The sequence below is a fragment of the Mauremys mutica genome, chromosome 4, assembly GCF_020497125.1.
Source record: "Mauremys mutica isolate MM-2020 ecotype Southern chromosome 4, ASM2049712v1, whole genome shotgun sequence".
Taxonomy (NCBI): domain Eukaryota; kingdom Metazoa; phylum Chordata; order Testudines; family Geoemydidae; genus Mauremys; species Mauremys mutica.
In genome coordinates, this window is record NC_059075.1 from 156,885,463 (window position 1) to 156,904,927 (window position 19,465).

Here is a 19,465-nt window from a genome sequence, read left to right on the forward strand (position 1 = left end):
CGGCTCCCAGCGGGGTCCGGCCCAGGCAGCCCGGCAGGAGACGGCTCGTCCCGCCCGAGGGGGCTCGGCAGGGGGCGCTGTGCTGGGGTGGGGGGCTCAGGGGGGCGCTGGGGGTGGGGGGCTCGGCTGGGGGGGCTGTGGTTGGGGTGGGGGCCCAGGGAGGCGCGAGGGGGGGGCCTGGGCTGCAGGGTGGGGGGCTCGGCTGGGGGGGCTGTGCTGGGGGTGGGGGGCTCGGCAGGGGGGGCTGTGCTGGGGGTGGGGGCCCAGGGAGGCGCTAGGGGGGGGCCTGGGCTGCAGGGTGGGGGGCTCAGCTGGGGGCGCTGGGGGTGGGGGGCTCGGCTGGGGGGGCTGTGCTGGGGGTGGGGGCCCAGGGAGGCGCTAGGGGGGGGCCTGGGCTGCAGGGTGGGGGGCTCAGGTGGGCGCTGGGGGTGGGGGGCTCGGCTGGGGGGGCTGTGCTGGGGGTGGGGGCCCAGGGAGGCGCTCGGGGGGCGCCTGGGCTGCAGGGTGGGGGGCTCGGGTGGGGGGGCTGGGCTGGGGGTGGGGGCCCAGGGAGGCGCTGGGGGGGCCCTGGGCTGCAGGGTGGGGGGCTCAGCTGGGGGGGCTGTGCTGGGGGTGGGGGCCCAGGGAGGCGCGGGGGGGGACCGGGGCTGCGGGGGGGGGGGCTCAGCTGGGGGGGCTGTGCTGGGGGTGGGGGGCTCAGTGGGGGAGGGTCTCCCCAGCGCTCAGGGCTGGCCCCAGTGGGGCGCTAGGGGGGCTGTGCTGGGGGGCTCAGGGGGGCGCTAGGGGGCGCTGTGCTGGGGGTGGGGGCCCAGGGAGGCGCTAGGGGGGCCCTGGGCTGCAGGGTGGGGGGCTCGGCAGGGGGCGCTGTGCTGGGGGTGGGGGGCGCTAGGGGGGGCGCTGTGCTGGGGGTGGGGGGCTCGGCAGGGGGGGCTGTGCTGGGGGTGGGGGCCCAGGGAGGCGCTGGGGGGGCCCTGGGCTGCAGGGTGGGGGGCTCAGCTGGGGGCGCTGTGCTGGGGGTGGGGGGCTCAGGGGGGCGCTAGGGGGGGCGCTGTGCTGGGGTGGGGGGCTCAGGGGGGCGCTGGGGGTGGGGGGCTCGGCAGGGGGGGCTGTACTGGGGGTGGGGGCCCAGGGAGGCGCTAGGGGGGGGCCTGGGCTGCAGGGTGGGGGGCTCGGCTGGGGGGGCTGTGCTGGGGGTGGGGGCCCAGGGAGGCGCTGGGGGGGCCCTGGGCTGCAGGGTGGGGGGCTCAGCTGGGGGGGCTGTGCTGGGGGTGGGGGCCCCGGGAGGCGCTGGGGGGGCCCTGGGCTGCAGGGTGGGGGGCTCAGCTGGGGGGGCTGTGCTGGGGGTGGGGGGCTCAGTGGGGGAGGGTCTCCCCAGCGCTCAGGGCTGGCCCCAGTGGGGCGCTAGGGGGGCTGTGCTGGGGGGCTCAGGGGGGCGCTAGGGGGCGCTGTGCTGGGGGTGGGGGCCCAGGGAGGCGCTAGGGGGGCCCTGGGCTGCAGGGGGGGGGGCTCGGCCGGGGGCGCTGTGCTGGGGGTGGGGGGCGCTAGGGGGGGCGCTGTGCTGGGGGTGGGGGGCTCGGCAGGGGGGGCTGTGCTGGGGTGGGGGCCCAGGGAGGCCCTGGGGGGGCCCAGGGCGGGACGGGGGGGGGCTCAGCGGGGGGCGCACTGGTGGGGCGGGGGGGCACGGCAGGGGGGGCTGTGCTGGGGTGGGGGCCCAGGGAGGCGCTAGGGGGGGCCCTGGGCTGCAGGGTGGGGGGCTCAGCAGGGGGGGCTGTGCTGGGGGTGGGGGCCCAGGGAGGCGCTAGGGGGGGCCCGGGGCTGCAGGGGGGGGGGCTCGGCTGGGGGGGCTGGGCTGGGGGTGGGGCCCCAGGGAGGCGCTAGGGGGGGCCCTGGGCTGCAGGGTGGGGGGCTCAGCAGGGGGGGCTGTGCTGGGGTGGGGGCCCAGGGAGGCGCTAGGGGCCCTGGGCTGCAGGGTGGGGGGCTCAGCTGGGGGGGCTGTGCTGGGGGTGGGGGCCCAGGGAGGCGCTAGGGGCCCAGGGCTGCAGGGTGGGGGGCTCAGCTGGGGGGGCTGTGCTGGGGGTGGGGGCCCAGGGAGGCGCTAGGGGGGGCCCTGGGCTGCAGGGTGGGGGGCTCAGCTGGGGGGGCTGTGCTGGGGGTGGGGGGCTCAGCTGGGGGGGCCTAGCCCCGGGATGAGACGCTGCATCGCCCGGCTGGTGGAGCGGCTGGATGCCCCCCTGCGGCGCTGGGGCTGCTGGGCCCCATTGAGCCTGGCGCCCTGGGCTGGCACCGGCAGGAGCAGGAGGAGATGCTGCCCGATCCCGGTGCCAGCCCCTGCCCACGGCGGTGCCCAGTGACGCCCCCGGGGCACTGGTGGGAGGTTGTGCCGGAGCAGGGGGCGGGCGGGTTTGACCCGGGAAGGTTGCAGGGGGTTACATTGGGGAGGGGAAGGAAGCTCCCTGAGCTGTAACCTCAGCCAGGAGGGGGGTGAGGAGCCGTGACACCGCCTGCCCCAGAGGCCTGCCCCAGAGACCGGACAAAGGGAGGAGGAGCAGGGGGAGGGGGAGAGCTGCTGGAGGAAGTTTTGTTTGGGCTGGGGGGGGGTGCAACACCGGGAACCCCAAGCTGGGTCTAAGCTCCCTGCCCCCCCCCCCCCGAGGGACCTGGCTGGGGGGTCCTGGTTGTGCCTACAAGCTCCGCTTGGGACTGTGCTGCTGCCGTGTTACTGGCTGGCTGAGAGTCCCGGGGAACCGCAGGACCAGGGGTGCAGGGCCCTGACCCCCCCACACGCTGTGCCAGAGGTGCAGGCCAGCAGGGGCCCAGGCTCTGCCCCCAACGCGCCCCACCTCTGGCTGCCTGTCAGTGCCCCAGAGTCGCCCTCCCCCGAGCGGGGCCAGCGTGCCCACCTGCTGCCCCTGCCCTCACCCTGCTGCCCTCTGCCCTCACACCCTGCTGCCCTCACACCCTGCTGCCCCTGCCCTCACACGCTGCTGCCCTCACACACCCCTGCCCTCACACCCTGCTGCCCCTGCCCTCACCCTGCTGCCCTCACACCCTGCTGCCCTCACACACCCTGCTGCCCTCCTCTGCCCTCACACCCTGCTGCCCTCACACTGCTATCCTCCTCTGCCCTCACACCCGGCTGCCCTCACACCCGGCTGCCCTCTGCCCCCCCATCCAGAGTCTCCAAAACTCATCAAATCACCTGTGTGCATGCGGGGTGTGTGTGTGTGGGGGGGGGGTTTGCACAGGAAATACTCCCTGGGCTTTGAATTCCGTGGGTAAAGGGGGGTCAGTGGGGGCTGGGAACACAGGGCATGGGGGGCACGGGGGCCTTGGAGGTTGGGGGCATCTGTTGGCGCTGGGAAGGGGGAGTTGGGAGACTGGGGGGTGATTACCACCCCCCTTCCCAGGGCAGGCAGGTGGGAGCGTGGGGGGCTGCTCCCCCGGATACCACCAACCTCCTTTACCCCCTGGCTACTGGGGAGAGGCCCTGCCAGGCCAGGAGGGGTTAAGGAGCTGTCACGTGGGGGGCTGGGAGCCAGGACTCCTGGGTTCTCTCCCCGGCTCTGGCAGGGGAGTGGGGCTCGGGGGTTAGAGCAGGGGGGGGCTGGGAGCCAGGACTCCTGGGTTCTCTCCCTGGCTGTGGGTGGGGAGCAGGGGCTGGTGGTTAGAATGGGGGGGGGCGGGAGCCAGGACTCCTGGGTTCTCTCCCTGGCTCTGGGAGGGGAGTGGGGACTGGTGGGTTAGAGCACAGGGGGGCCGGGAGCCAGGACTCCTGGGTTCTCTCCCTGGCTCGGGATGGGGATCCAGTGGTGAGGGCGAGCCAGGACTCCTGGGTTCTCTCCCTGGCTCTGGGAGGGGAACGGAGGGCTGGTGGGTTAGAGCACGGGGGGGGGGAGGGGGGCCGGGAGCCAGGACTCCTGGGTTCTCTCCCTGGCTCTGGGAGGGGAGCAGGGGCCGGTGGATTAGAGCAGGGGGGGCCGTGAGCCAGGACTCCTGGGTTCTCTCCCAGGCTCTGGGAGTAGAGTGGGGGCAGGAGTGTTAGAGCAGGGGGGCTGGGAGCCAGGACTCCTGGGTTCTCTCCCTGGCTTGGGATGGGGATCCAGTGGTGAGGGCGAGCCAGGACTCCTGGGTTCTCTCCCTGGCTCTGGGAGGGGAGCAGGGGCCGGTGGATTAGAGCAGGGGGGCCCGGGAGCCAGGACTCCTGGGTTCTCTCCCCGGCTCTGGGAGGGGAGTGGGGGCCGGTGTGTTAGAGCAGGGGGGCTGGGAGCCAGGACTCCTGGGTTCTCTCCCTGGCTGTGGGTGGGGAGCAGGGGCTGGTGGGTTAGAGCACGGGGGGGCCGGGAGCCAGGACTCCTGGGTTCTCTCCCTGGCTCTGGGAGGGGAGCGGAGGGCTGGTGGGTTAGAGCATGGGCGGGGCCGGGAGCCAGGACTCCTGGGTTCTCTCCCTGGCTCTGGGAGGGGAGCAGGGGCCGGTGGATTAGAGCAGGGGGGCCCGGGAGCCAGGACTCCTGGGTTCTCTCCCTGGCTGTGGGTGGGGAGCAGGGGCTGGTGGGTTAGAGCACGGGGGGGCCGGAAGCCAGGACTCCTGGGTTCTCTCCCCGGCTCTGGGAGGGGAGGGGGGGCTGGTGGGTTAGAGCACGGGGAGGCCAGGAGCGAGGACTCCTGGGTTCTCTCCCTGGCTCTGGGAGGGGAGCGGGGGCTGGTGGGTTAGAGCACGGGGGCGGGAGCCAGGACTCCTGGGTTCTCTCCCTGGCTCTGGGAGGGGAGCGGGGGCTGGTGTGTTAGAGCAGGGGGGCTGGGAGCCAGGACTCCTGGGTTCTCTCCCTGGCTGTGGGTGGGGAGCAGGGGCTGGTGGGTTAGAGCACGGGGGCGGGAGCCAGGACTCCTGGGTTCTCTCCCTGGCTCGGGATGGGGATCCAGTGGTGAGGGCGAGGAGCCAGGACTCCTGGGTTCTCTGCTCACAGGCCCCGCTTTGCCCCCCAGCCCGGGATGGACGTGGGTGCCTACCTCTCCCGGATCGGGTACCAGGGCCCGACGGAGCCCACCCTGGAGACGCTGCGGGGGCTGCACCGTTGCCACCTGTTCTCGGTGCCCTTTGAGAGCCTGAGCGTGCACTGCGGGGAGCCCATCACCCTGGCGCTGCCCCTGCTCTACGACAAGATCGTCCGCCGGCGGCGCGGCGGCTTCTGCTACGAGAACAACGGGCTCTTCCTGTGGCTGCTGCGGGCGCTGGGCTTCTGCGCGGTGGGGCTGGCCGGCCGCGTCCGGAACCGCTTCACCGGGCGCCTCGGGCCGCCCCGCGACCACTTGGTGCTGCTGGTGCGGCTGGGGGGCCAGTGGGCTTCGGGGACGGCTTCCTGGAGCCCCTGCGGCTGGAGCCGGGCCTGGAGCAGCCGCAGGAGGGCGGCACCTTCCGGCTGGGCCTGGCGGGAGGCGTCTGGGCACTGGAGCGGCTGTGGGCGCCGGGCGAGGAGGGGCAGCTGCTCTACACCTTCACGCTGGAGGAGCGGGAGCTGGGAGACTTCGCCGCCATGTGCCGCTACCACCAGCAGGCCCCCAGCTCCATCTTCGCCTGCAAGTCCTTCTGCAGCCTGCCCCAGCCGGGCGGCGGCCGCCTCACCTACATGGGCTGGCGCCTCCTCGCCACGCAGGGCGGGGTGCGCACGGAGACCCCCCTGCAGCCCCACGAGATCCCCCCCCTGCTGCAGCGCGCCTTCGGGGCCCAGCTGAGCGGGACCCTGGTGCCCAAGGACCAGGACATCCAGCCGCCCCCCGAGGGGGAGGAGATGGGGCAGCTCCCCCCCACTGACTGAAGACGCTCTGAGAAACGAGGTGGGGGGACAGACCCAGAGATACCCCTGACAGCACCCTTGGGTGCCCGGCTCGGAGAGCTGTAAAACAGGCCGGCCAGGGCAGAAACCTGGATGGGGGGAGCTCCTGGGCCCAAAGGGAAGAACGAGGGGTGGGCTGGGAGCCAGGACTCCTGGGTTCTCTCCCCAGCTCTGGGTGGGGAGCAGGGGCTAGTGGGTTGGGTTGGGGGTGGGTCAGGACTCCTGGGTTCCATCGCTAGCTCTGACACTGACTCTATGATCCTGGGTGGGTCCATCCCTGCTGTGTATTGAGCGTGAGCTGTGGGGCAGGGCCTGAGCAGCGAGGGGGCCCTGATCCCTGGGGGTGAGGGTCCTTGCAGGGTCCAGCACAGTGCCAGTCACTCTGGCCCCCCAGCTGTGTCCGCCCACCCCCTCCCCACCAGTAAAGGGCAAGAGGCTCAGGACCGAGGTTCTGGATTCATTTATTTATTCCATAAAAGCTGCTTCGCCCCCTCAGTGCGGGGGGATAAACGCCCCTGAAGTCCCCTATTTACAGACGGGGGCGGCGGGGCCGGGTCTAGGCCTCGCTGCCGTGATGGGCAGGCTCCGGGCCGTGCCGAGGTGCGGGGGTGAGGGCAGGGCCATGCCCAGCTGCTGCAGGGTGCTAGGGGGGGATCCCCTGGGCTCAGCGACAGCAGCAGCCGGCTCCGTGCCCAGCTGGGGGGGAGGTGCCCGGGGGGGGGGGGGGGGCTAGGCCCAGGCCTCCAGGAGGCTCCATGCCCAGCTGGGGGGAGCTACCCGGGGGGGGGGGGCTAGGCCCAGGCCTCCAGGAGGCTCCATGCCCAGCTGGGGGGGAGGTACCCGGGGGGGGGGGGGGCTAGGCCCAGGCCTCCAGGAGGCTCTGTGCCCAGCTGGGGGGAGGTACCGGGGGGGGGGAGGGAGCTAGGCCCAGGCCTCGATGACATCGTTGGGCTCCGTGCCCAGCTGGGGGGGAGGTGCCGGGGGGGGGCTAGGCCCAGGCCTCCAGGAGGCTCCATGCCCAGCGGGGGGGAGGTGCCCGGGGGGGGGGGGGCTAGGCCCAGGCCTCCAGGAGGCTCCATGCCCAGCTGGGGGGAGGTACCCGGGGGGGGGGGAGGCCCAGGCCTCCAGGAGGCTCTGTGCCCAGCTGGGGGGAGGTACCGGGGGGGGGGAGGGAGCTAGGCCCAGGCCTCGATGACATCGTTGGGCTCCGTGCCCAGCTGGGGGGGAGGTGCCGGGGGGGGGCTAGGCCCAGGCCTCCAGGAGGCTCCATGCCCAGCTGGGGGGGAGGTACCGGGGGGGGGCTAGGCCCAGGCCTCGATGACGTCGTCGGGCTCCATGCCCAGCTTGGGGGGGGGGGGGGGGGCTAGGCCCAGGCCACCATTAAGTCGTTGGGCTCCATGCCCAGCTGGGGGGGAGGTACCGGGGGGGGGGGGCTAGGCCCAGGCCTCCAGGAGGCTCTGTGCCCAGCTGGGGGGAGGTACCGGGGGGGGGGGGGGGGCGAGGCCCAGGCCTCGATGACATCGTTGGGCTCCGTGCCCAGCTGGGGGGGAGGTGCCGGGGGGGGGGGGGGGGGGGCTAGGCCCAGGCCCCCAGGAGGCTCTGTGCCCAGCTGGGAGGGAGGTACCGAGGGGGGGGGGGGGGGCTAGGCCCAGGCCTCGATGACGTCGTCGGGCTCCATGCCCAGCTGCTCGGGCGTGCGGGTCCCTGCCAGGCGCTGCCCGTCGAAGAAGAAGCGGAGCTGGCGGCCGCCCAGCCCCATGGCCTCCTGGTAGCGCTCCATCAGCCGGTGCAGCGGCTCCGCCTGCCGGGGGTGGGGGGTTAGCGGGGTGGGGGCACACGCCGCAGACATGCCTGGGAGGGGGCACTGCAGGGACTGGCCCCAGCATCCCTCCCAAAGCAGCCCCTGGTGGAGCGGGGCCTGCCCCAGACCAGCCGCTGCCCCCAACTGCCCCAGCCCCCCCTCAGCCAACAGCCCCCCCTGACTGCCCCAGCCCCGCCTCAGCCAACAGCCCCCCCGCCGACTGCCCCAGCCCCCCCATACCCAACAGCCCCCCCGCCGACTGCCCCAGCCCCCCCTCAGCCAACAGCCCCCCCCGCCGACTGCCCCAGCCCCCCCATAGCCAACAGCCCCCCCGCCGACTGCCCCAGCCCCCCCTCAGCCAATAGCCCCCCCCCGCCGGCTCAGCTCCATCCGCCTCCCTGAGGCTGTGACAACCCCCCCATCCCCCTCCCTCGGCAAACAGCACCGCCCAGCCCCCTGGCATGGCCCCTCCCCCTGCAGCCCCCCTTACCCTGGGCACGTTGAGTGTGAGCTGCGAGTCCTTCTCCTGGCCTCGCACCGTCAGCCGTAGCTCCCCAGGGCCCGGCCCGGCCCCCGGTTCTCCCCCGCCCTGCGGCTCCCCGGCTGCCACGTCCACCACGCAGTCTGCAGGGGACAGACGGACAGAGAGAGCGGGAGGGGTGGGCAGCTGGGGGCGCTGCGCTGATCGCTCCTGTTACCCCCGTCCTGGCTTGGGGGACCCCCGCTGATATCAGACCCCCCTCCCCCAGCCTGGGGGGCACAGCATGCACTTTGGGGCCAGGAACCCAGTTTCTGCTACCCGCTCGGGGCTCGTCAGCTGGCCGCCATGGAGGAGAGAGGCCTGGTGCGTGGGGCGACCATGAGCCACCAGTGCGAGGCGGCCACGGGGGAGGCCAGGGGACCCCAGCGCGGCTCAGGCGGCTGCAGCAGAGATGCTGCCGGGACAGCTCCGCTGGAAATGCGTGTGCAGCACCGGGCGCCCCCAGAACACAGAAACGTGGGGCGGGAAGGGACCTCGACAGGTCACCGCGCCCAGCCCCTGGCCAAGCAAACATAGGCCGGCCCTGACAGCTGTTTGTCCAACCTGTGCTGAGACCCCCCAACCTCCCTCAGCCTGTTCCAGGCCGAGCTCCCCTTGCAGTTAGACTGGCTCCTAATATTCGACCTGAATCTCCCTGGCCGCGGAGAGCCCATCGCTGCCTGTCCTGCCCCCAGCGAACCCGGAGAATAACTGATCCCTGCGACGAAGGGGGAATTTTCTGTAGGAGTCTCACGCCTGCCTCGGTTTCCCCTATACTTTGCACGGCTACCCAGTGCCGTTTGCTCTCAGGGCAGCCTAAGACACGGGTACACGCATCACCGCCCTGGCTGGTGCAACAAACAGTCATTAAACAACTGGCTGAAACCGCCCCAGATCAGCAGTGGGGCCAGAGAGCCGATGGCAGCGTTCGTGACTCCTGGCCCCACGCTCTCAGCGGGAAGCTGGGCACAGACCAGGGGCTGGGAGGGCGAGGTGGGGGCTCTCACCGGGGAACAGGCTCAGGAAGGAAGTCAGAGAGCGAGTGAGCGAGACAGACAGAGCCTGCCCCGAGGGGCTCCCCACAGCCTGGCGGGGCCCTGGGCTGATCACAACGGACTGGGCACCCCTCTGCGCTCCCTGTGCCGTGGCCAGCTAACACACCCGACTACGTGCCAGCGCTGTGGGACTGTCCCTGCCACGCTGGGCGAGGGGCACCGTCCCGGCAGCATGGGCACGTCTCTGCCAGGGTCTGGCTCAATGGGACTCGCTGGGCAGAGCTCACGGGGGAAGCAGGAGGCTGCAGCCCGGAGGTTCAGTCCAGGCCGCGTGGCCGACCCGGGAGGGAGGGAGGGAGGGAGACCCCAGGGGCTCTGGCACACGGAAGGGATTTCCCCTGGCTCCGATACCAGCCTTCACTAGAGCTGACCCCTGCTACAGGCCCCTCCGGCTGCTCGGTTCTAAACTCACCCAGGTCAGGGGTTCGGACCCCTCCTCTGGACCATCCCTTTGTCCCGGTGCCCAGAGCTGCACCCGGCCCTCCAGCTGGGCCTTGCCACTGCGCGTGGGACAGCTCCTGCCCTCGTCTCACATACAGCCGGAGACCCGCCTGTCCCACGACCGCGGCCCGCCCGCGCCTGACCCGCTCGGCCCGCAGACCCTGCCCCGAGTGCGGCCCCAGCCAGCGAGGCCCCAGTCTGCACCTCTGCCAAGAGAAGCCCCCTGCCCCTCACTCACCGATGATGTCGGCCACGCCCAGGCCCAGGCCCTGGGGGGTGCTGCCGGGGGGCAGCTCTGTGTCTCGCAGCAGCAGCAGGATCTGCTCCGGCCGGACCTGCAGCCTCCCAGCCATGTGCTCCACCACCGCCTGCAGGGGCTGTGACTGCGCCGGGGGAGGGGACAGTCAGGGAGGGACAGACGGACACTCCGGCTCAGCCTGGCACCCTGCCGGGCTGTTCTGGGCCAGTGTGAGCCATGCAGCGGGGCTGGCACGGCAGGTGCCAATCGCCTGGTACATTCACCCCCGAGTGACTCCACCTGGGCCCAAACAGTCCCTGGGCTATTTCCGAGCAGATCCAGTGTCGGGCAGTTCCGCTGCCCCCTGCAATCAGTGCCAACCCCACCCTGTCCTCCCAGCAATACACTGGGGAGTGTGGGGGGTGAACCAGCCCCTTGACACCCTCCCTCCACCTGGCTGCTGTCCTGCCCCCTATCCTGTCCTGGCACCTCCCATGCCCTACCCACGCCCGGCTGAGCGGTGCGCTCTGAGACCCTCCGCCCCACAGGGGCATGGCCGGGGTCTGCACGCTGGGCAGGGGCTCGCTCAGAGCCCGGCTGTGGGGGCAGGGCTGGAGATACGGTGTCTGCACGGGGGGAAGGGCGTGGGGCTGTGGGGTACGTACGGCCCGCGCGGGGGGAAGGGCGGGGGGCCGGGCGGGGGCAGGGGGGTACATACGGCCCGCGCGAGGGGAAGGGCGGGGGGCCGGGCGGTGGCACGGGGGTACGTACGGCCCACGCGGGGGGAAGGGCGGGGGCACGGGGGTATGTACAGCCTGCATGGGGGCCTGGCTGTGCCGAAGTGGGACTGTTCGTACTGGGGGCTGGGAGTGCTGGGTGCCGGCCTTTAAGTATCTAGCAAAGCAGAAGGCCGAATGCCTGACACTCTGTCTCCTAGCAACGGATGGTCCGGCCCCTCCCTGCAAAGGTGCCTCTAAAGGTGTGGGAGACAAAGGGGTCAGGTGACCTCCTAGCCCGGGAAAGAAGCTGAGCAGAGAGGAGGGGCCGGAGGGGTTGGGCAGACTGGAGTTGGCTGGGGAACAGAGGGGAGGCAGAGAGAGAGGGCTCTGACCCCCCAAGGGGGGTTATGGGGCCCCAAGATGGACCTAACCGGGGGGGATCCTGTTATCTGTGCCGGCATGGCCTGTGTTGGACTGTGTTCCTGTCGTCTAAATAAACCTGCTGCTTTCCTGGCTGGCTGAGAGTCCTGGTGAATCGCAGGGAGCCCGGGGGTGCAGGGCCTGACTCCCCCACACTCCGTGACACCGGCACACGTTGAGGGGATGGGGGGCTCACTCTCCAGCCACATGGGGACGTGGAGGAGCTGAGAGGTGGGGTGCGGGGGGGTGTCACTCACCGTCTCCACGGCGACGCGGTGGATCTCAGCCCGGCACCGCACCTTGAGCTGCAGCTGCCGGGACGCGGGGGACGGGGGCGGCTCCACCAGGATCACGTCGTCCTCGGGCGGCTCCTCCCGCAGGCTGCGCTGGGCGGCTGACAGCCACGTGTTGAGACCTCGCAGCTGGCGCGCCACCTCCCTGGGGGGCAGGGCGGTCAGACCCCCACAGATCCCTGTGCCCCACAGACCCCCCCACACACCTCCCTGGGGGGCAGGGCCATCAGACCCCCACACCCACCTCCCTGGGGGGCAGACACCAATAGCAAAAGGTTTTTTAGCCATGTAAATAGGAAGAAAACCAAGAAAGAAGAAGTGGGACCGCTTAAAACTTTGAACGGAGTGGAGATTAGGGATAATCTTGGAATGGCACAATATCTGAACAAATATTTTGCCTCGGTCTTCAATGAGGCTAATGAAGGGCTAAGGAATAGTGATAGAGGGACCGATGGGAATGAGGATATGGGGGTAGACATTACGGTATCGGAGGTGGAAGCCAAACTTGAACAGCTTAACGGAAGTAAATCGGGGGGCCCGGATAATCTTCATCCTAGAATATTAAGGAATTGGCGAGTGATATTGCTAGCCCGTTAGCGATGATTTTTAATAAATCTCTAAATTCGGGGATTGTACCGTTTGACTGGAGATTAGCTAATGTAGTTCCTATATTCAAGAAGGGGAAAAAAAGTGACCCGGGTAACTACAGGCCTGTTAGTTTAACATCTGTAGTATGCAAAGTCATGGAAAAAATTTTAAAAGAGAGAGTGGTTACGGAGCAGGAGGCCGATGGCAACTGGGATAGTTTACAGCATGGATTTACGAAAGGTAGATCGTGCCAAACCAACCTGATCTCCTTCTTTGAGAAAGTAACAGATTTTTTAGACAAGGGAAATGCAGTGGATCTAATATATCTGGATTTCAGTAAGGCGTTTGATACGGTACCGCATGAGGAATTACTGGTTAAATTGGAAAAGATGGGGATTGAAATGAAAATCCAGAGGTGGATAAGGAGCTGGTTAAAGGGGAGACTGCAGAGGGTAGTATTGAAGGGGGAACTGTCGGGTTGGAGGGGGGTTACCAGTGGAGTTCCTCAAGGTTCAGTTTTGGGTCCGATTTTATTCAATCTATTTATTGCTGACCTGGGAACCAAGAGTAGGAGTGGGCTGATAAAGTTTGCGGACGACACCAAGTTGGGAGGTATTGCCAATTCGGAAAAGGATCGGGATATCCTCCAGGGAGATTTGGATGACCTTGTAAACTGGAGTATTAGTAACAGGATGAAATTCAATAATGAGAAGTGTAAGGTTATGCATTTAGGGATGACTAACAAGAATTTTAGTTATAAGCTAGGGACGCACCAGTTGGAAGTAACGGAGGAGGAGAAGGACCTAGGAGTCCTGGTTGATCGTAGGATGACTATGAGCAGGCAATGTGATGTGGCCGTTAAAAAAGCTAATGCGGTCTTGGGATGCATTAGGCGAGGTATTTCTAGTAGGGATAAGGAGGTGCTAGTCCCGTTATATAAGGCGTTGGTGAGACCTCATCTGGAGTATTGTGTGCAGTTTTGGTCTCCCATGTTTAAGAAGGATGAATTCAAACTGGAACGGGTACAAAGAAGGGCCACTAGAATGATCCGAGGAATGGAAGGCCTGTCGTATGAAAGGAGACTTGAGGAGCTCGGTTTGTTTTCCTTAACCAAAAGAAGGATAAGAGGAGATATGATTGCACTCTTTAAATATATCAGAGGGATAAATACCAGGGAAGGAGAGGAATTATTTCAGCTCAGTGCTAATGTGGACACGAGGACAAACGGATATAAATTGTCAGTCAGGAAATTTAGGCTTGAAATTAGACGAAGGTTTCTAACTATCAGGGGAGTGCAATACTGGAACAGCCTACCGAGGGAAACAGTGGGGGCGAAGGACCTCCATGACTTTAAGATTAAGCTAGATAAGTTTATGGAGGAGATGGTATGATAGGATACCGGGCTTAGTCAATAGGTTAATTAAGTGCCACACTGGTAAATAGTACAATGGGTCAATGATATGATATTCTTAACCTTTTTCCAGAGGGTCTGGCTGGAGAGTCTTGCCCGCATGCTCGGGGTTCAGCTGACCGCCATATTTGGGGTCGGGAAGGAATTTTCCTCCAGGGTAGATTGGCTGTGGCCCTGGAGGTTTTTCGCCTTCCTCCGAAGCATGGGGCAGGGGTCGCTTGCTAAAGGAGTGGGGGGATCGGTATATGTGGCCTGCATCTTGCAGGAGGTCAGACTTGATGATCATAATGGTCCCTTCTGATCTTGAATTCTCTGATTCTATGACACCCACAGATCCCTGTGCCCCACAGATGCCCCCCCCACACCTCCCTGGGGGGGCAGGGCCGTCAGATCCCCACAGATCCCTGTGCCCCACAGACCCCACACACACACCTCCCTGGGGGCAGGGGACATCCGACCCCCACAGATCCCTGTGCCCCACAGACTCCCCACCCCCCCACACACCTCCCTTGGGGGCATGGGCCATCAGACCCTCCCCCAATCCCCACCTCCCTGGGGTCAGGGACCATCAGACCCCCCCCATTCCCCACATCCAGAGACTCCCCAGACAGATCCCCCCAGAGACCCTCCCTGCTCTCTACAAGGGAGGTGCCCCCAAGGGAACCCGCCCCTCAATTCCCCAACTCCTGCTGGGGCAGAGATTTCAGCAGAGACCCCCCCAGCCCCTCCTCCCTGAGGGGACAAGCCCAGCAACACCCCTCCACATCCGGGCAGCCCCTCACCGTCGGGTCCGGCCCCTCTGCCTGCGTGTGGGCTGTGGTGGGGGAGGGGGAGAGGGGGACTCGTCCCGGACCCTGAGAGAAAGAGAGAGAGGCACACGCAGGGGCTGCTGTGAAGGGGGGCTGGGACGCTGTGACCCCCCCAGGGGACAACAGACCCCAAAGCCAGAGGCCACAGAGCCCGAGCCACGCCCCCACCTCCCCTTTACAACCCTCCCTCCATATACCCCCCACGGTAACCCTGCCCCCACCCCGATCCCCCCACTAGAGCCCTCTCCCCTCCCCCTATATCCCTCCATTCTAACCCTGCCCCCACCCCGATCCCCCCCACTAGAGTTCTGTCTCCCTCCCCCCATACACCCCCCATGGTAACCCTGCCGCAATCCCTTCCCCCACCTACGTTCTCGCTGCCCCCTGCTGCTGCGGTGGCTCCTCCTCCAGCCAGTCAGTGCAGGGGCCCTGGGGGAGGCGTGGGGCGTGAGGCCGCTCTGGCCGTGGGGGCGTGACAGGGCCAATGTCATCGACGTCCAGATCTGCCCCTGGGAGGGAGGGGAGACAGCAGCTGTGACGGCCAGGCAGGGGGCAGCTCTCCCCACAGCTGTCCCCCCAGACAATAACCCCCCCATCCAGTGCACGTACCCCGACCCCCCCATTACACAACTCCCCTGACCCCTCACCGGGCACATCTCCCCCCATCCAGCACACGTAGCCACACATTAACAGAACCCACACCTGACATGGCAAGCCCAACACCAAGGATTTTAACGACTCTGTAAACCCTGGGATGGAGAGCTGCTGATACAGTCCCTGTTTCTAAGGAAGGGAAAAAAACATGATCCGGGAAACTCCAGGCCTGTTAGTTTGACCTCAATTGTATGCAAGGTCTTGGAACCAATTTTGAAAGAGCAAGTCATTAAGGACGTGGGGTGAACGGTAACTGGGATAAACTATAACAGGGTTTTATCCAGACCGCCCTGAGCTCCTTCTCTGAGAAGAGAGCTGATGTGCAGTGGATCCAAGCTACCCGGATGTCTGGAAGGCTTTGGATCCAGTTCCACATGGGAAACTATTCGTTACATCGGAGAAGAGGGGGATTAATAGGAGAACTGGAAGGTGGGTAAGGAACTGCTTAAAGGGGAGTCTGCAACCAGTCCTACCGAAAGGGGAACTGTCAGGCTGGAGGGAGGTCGCTAGTGGAATTCCTCCAGGATCGGTCTTGGGACCAACCTTATTTAACGTTTTTATTAGGGCTGTCGATGAATCGCAGTTAACTCACACAATTAACTCAAAAAATGTCATCGCGATTAACCACAGTTTTAATCGCACTGTTAAACAATAGAATACCAATTGAAATGTATTAAATATTTTGGATGTTTTTCTACATTTTCCTATATATTGTATTCTGTATTGTAACTGTAATCAAAGTGTCTAGTATTTTTTTATAAATATTTGCACTGTAAAAATGACAACTAAAAGAAACAGTATTTTTCAGTTCACCTCATACAAGTCCTGCAGTGCGACCTCTGTCGTGACAGTGCAATTTAAACAAATGTAGATTTGTTTTCTGAATGCAGTTCTATAACAAACAGTGTAAAACCTCAGAGCCTACAGGTCCATTCAGTCCTCCTCCTTGTTCAGCCAATCGCTAAATAGAAACAAACGTGTCTCTCTTCATTGACAGGAGATGCTGCTGCCTGCTTCTTATTTACAATGGCACCAGAAAGTGAGAACAGGCATTTGCATGGCACTTGTGTAGCCGGCTTGCAAGGTATTTACATACAGGTATTTTTTAATTGTGATTAATTTTTTTTAAAGCGCTTGACAGGCCTAGTTTTTATTACAGAGCGTGGCACAAAAAGTGGGCGTGTGCTAATAAAGTTTGGGGATGACACAAAGTGGGGAGGTGTTGCCAATACGGAGAAGGACTGGAATATCCTACAAGAAGATCTGGATGATTTTGTAATCTGGAGTAATAGAAATGGGATGATATTTAATAGTGCAAAGTGCACTGAGGGACCAACAACAAGAATTCTTGCTCTAAGCTGGGGACGTATCAGCTGGAAGTGACAGAGGAGGAGAAAGACCTCGGTATTGTCACGGAGTCCCTGGGCGATGCTCTGGAACTGGCTCCCCACTGCGCAGTCAGACATGACTCTCAGCCAGCCAGTAACACAGAGGTTTATTTGATGACAGGAACAGGGTCTAACACAGAGCTTGTAGGTACCGCGAGCCGGACCCCTCGGCCAGGTCCATTCTGGGGGGCAGTGAGCCAGACCCCCCCGTCTGCCCCTCACTCCTCGTCCCCAGCCAGCTCCAGACTGAAACCCCCTCCAGCCCCTCCTCTGCTCAGCTCCTTCCCCGGGCCAGGAGGTCACCTGACCTCTCTGTCTCCCCCACCTTTAGCATCCCCTTGCAGGGGGGGGAAGGGCCCCGGCCATTAGTTGCCAGGCGACAGAGGGTCAGCCAGGAACTGAGGCCCCCCCAGTATTCAGAGGGAACATTAAGAACATTCCCAGTTTGTCACAGGTATATTGGCTGATCACAGGCTGACTAGGAGCCGCCAGTGTGATGTGGCCATGAAAAGGCTAAGCCAGCGCTGGGGTGCATCAGGGGAGGTATTTCCGTGGAGAGGGCCGTGTCGGTACCACTATATGAGGCACTGGTGAGACTCGTCTGGAGTTCTGTATGAGAACGTAAGAACGGCCAGACTGGGTCAGACCAAGGGTGCATCTAGCCCAGTGTCCTGTCTTCCGACAGCGGCCAGTGCCAGGTGCCCCAGAGGGAATGGACAGAGCAGGGAATCGAGTGACCCATCCCCTGTCGCCCATTCCCAGCTTCTGGCCTCTCACATGTAGGGAAGATGAATTCCGACCGGAACAGGTGCAGAGAAGAGCTGCTAGGATGAGCCGAGGAATGGAAAACCTCCCTCGTGAGGGGACTCAAAGAACTTGGCTTGTTTAGCCTGACCAAACGCAGGCTGAGGGGAGCTAGGATCGCTCTGTATAAATACATCCCAGGGAGCCATACCAGGGAGGGAGAGGGGTTATTGAAGTGAAGCACCAATGTGGACCCAGAACGCATGGCTAGGAACTGGCTAGGAACAAGTCTAGGCTTGTAACTAGAGGACGGTTTCTAACCATCAGAGGAGTGAAGTTCTGGAGCAGCCTCCCAAAGCCCCTAACTGGCTACACAACTGCGCTCGATAAGTGTATGGAGGGGCTGGTATGACAGGACTGCCTACAATGCCGTGCGACTGCCCGGAGCAGAAATCCCCAGCGGCCAGAGACGGGACACTAGCCGGGGAGGTTCTGAGTCACTCTCCCGGGTACCTGCCTGGTGGGTCTTGCCCACACGCTCAGGGTCTAACTGATCACTGTCTTTGGGGTTGGGAAGGAATTTTTCCCCGAGGTCAGACTGTCCGAGTCCCGGAGGGGGGGTTTCACCTTCCTCTGCAGCGTGGGACACGGGTCACTCGCAGGCTAGAACTAGTGGCAGTCTCTGTAACTTGGGGTCTTCAACCCACCATGTGAGGACGTCAGTGACTCAGCCAGAGGTTTGGGGTCTGTCATGGGGGTGGGGGGGGGTTCTGTGGCTTGTGATCAGATTGGGGGGGGGTCTCTCAGACTGTAAGGGCCCAAGTGACCATCAAACATCCCCACCCCTGTGAGGACTCTAACCACAGCCCGGCCAGACACCCCCGCCACCGAGACGTACCCCCGCTGCCTCCTCCCACTCCCCCCTGGCACATACATAGCCCCCACCTCCCCGAGGCCCAACCCCCCCCCCACTCCCGCCCAACCCCAGCCCCCCCTTACCTCCCTGCCACCGCAGGGCGGGCACCTCCTGGTGCAGCTCCGCAGGGCACAGCTGGAAGCTCCTGTTCACCTGGAGAGGAAGGGGGCATGTAACCCACAGGGCCCTGCTGCACGGGCACCTCCAGGAGGGCACCGAGCCTCAGGATGGGCACAGGAGGGATGAGCATGTCGGGGGAGGGGGGCTGGGAGCCCGGACTCCTGGGTTCTGTCCCCAGCTCCAGGAGGGGAGCGGGGTCTAGTGGTTAGAGCTGGGGGGAGGGGTTGCTCGGACACCTGGGTCCCTGTTACCTTGTTCGAGTAGACGGGCACAGTGGGGATCTCAGTGGTGCACAGAACACGCCGGCGCTTGGGGCGCGGCTGCCCCCCTGCGCCCCTCGGGGGTCTCACGAGCTCCCCCTCGCTGTCACTGCTGCTGCCCCCCACGTAGATTGGAGGTGGGGCAGGGCCGACCTGGATGGGGATGGAAGAGCCAGGGTTAGGGGGCAGGACTCCTGGGTTCTATTCTGGGATTCCTCCAGTGCAGCCCCAGGGGGGCTCCCCCCACCTGCCCAGCACCCCCTCGACCCTGCGCCAAGACAGGGGCTAGAGAGGAGCAGACCCCAAGTCCCCTCCCCAGAAACCCCCCACAGCCACTGCCCAGAGACCCCCCCCACCTGCCCAGCGCCCCCTCGACCCTGCGCCAAAACAGGGGCTAGGGAGGAGCAGACCCCAAGTCCCCTCCCCCAGAGACCCCCCCACCGCCCCTCCCCCTGCGCCAAGACAGGAGCAGACCCCGAGTCCCCTCCCCCAGGAACCCCCCACACACAGCCCAGAGACCCCCCCTGCCCACATCTCCTCCCCCAGAGACCCTCCCCCACCTGCGCCAAGACAGGAGCAGACCCCCAAGTCCCCTCCCCCACAGCCCTGCCCAGAGACTCCCCCTCCCCAGGCCACTCACCTGCTCCGCCATAGCGCAGGCTCCCGGGTCGCTCCCACCCATTGGCTTAGACCCGCCCACTCAGCCCCGCCCCTGCCCTGCCATTGGCCACGGCTCCGGAGGTTCGGTGACGCCAGACCAGGAGGCTCCGCCCCCCAAGGCGCAGGGGCCGCTGGGAGTTGTAGTTCCCACGTGGGGCTGGGCCTCGGCTCCGCCCCTCGGAGGCGCAGGGGCCGCTGGGAGTTGTAGTTCCCAGGTGGGGCTGAGGCTCAGCTCCGCCTCCGAGGTGCAGGGGATGCTGGGAGTTGTCGTTCCCAGGTGGGGCTGGGGCTTGGCTCCGCCCCCCCGAGGCTCAGAGGCCGCTGGGAGTTGTAGTTCCCGGGTGAGGCTGAGGCTCGGCTCCGCCCCTCCGAGGCTCAGAGGCCGCTGGGAGTTGTAGTTCCCATGTGGGGCTGGGGCTCAGCCCCATCCCGGAGGCTCAGGGGCCGCTGGGAGTTGTTGTTCCAAGGTGGGGCTGGGGCTCGGCTCCGCCCCCGAGGTGCAGGGGCCGCTGGGAGTTGTAGTTCCCACATGTGGCTGGGGCTCGGCTCCACCCCCAAGGCTCAAGGGCCACTGGGAGTTGTAGTTCTCACATAGGG

The 19,465-nt window shown here is 65.6% G+C and overlaps 1 protein-coding gene and 1 pseudogene across 1 annotated transcript; one reads left to right on the forward strand and one right to left on the reverse strand.

The window, feature by feature from the left end:
- Window positions 1-4,888: 4,888 nt before the first annotated feature.
- LOC123367999 lies at window positions 4,889-6,008 on the forward strand (annotated as a pseudogene).
- A 1,436-nt stretch (window positions 6,009-7,444) lies between these two features.
- LOC123367997 (NFATC2-interacting protein-like) lies at window positions 7,445-18,949 on the reverse strand. Its single transcript, XM_045012410.1, has 9 exons — window positions 18,849-18,949; window positions 18,200-18,361; window positions 17,912-17,981; window positions 14,497-14,635; window positions 14,100-14,171; window positions 11,283-11,463; window positions 9,887-10,031; window positions 8,123-8,256; window positions 7,445-7,632 (listed from the first exon to the last, which is right to left on the reverse strand). The coding sequence occupies exons 1-9, from the start codon at window positions 18,888-18,890 to the stop codon at window positions 7,474-7,476; spliced, it is 1,104 nt and encodes a 367-aa protein (XP_044868345.1). The 5' UTR covers window positions 18,891-18,949; the 3' UTR covers window positions 7,445-7,473.
- Between the last annotated feature and the right edge of the window lie 516 nt (window positions 18,950-19,465).

Bases quoted from the DNA above. Each gene is read 5' to 3' on its own strand.
- LOC123367997 (XM_045012410.1), bottom strand. From the start codon at position 18,890: ATGGGTGGGAGCGACCCGGGAGCCTGCGCTATGGCGGAGCAG. The intron at 18,362-18,848 runs GTGAGTGGCCTG...ATCCCCATCCAG, and splicing joins CCTGCGCTATGGCGGAGCAG to GTCGGCCCTGCCCCACCTCC. The intron at 14,172-14,496 runs GTAGGTGGGGGA...TCTTTCTCTCAG, and splicing joins CAGCAGGGGGCAGCGAGAAC to GGTCCGGGACGAGTCCCCCT.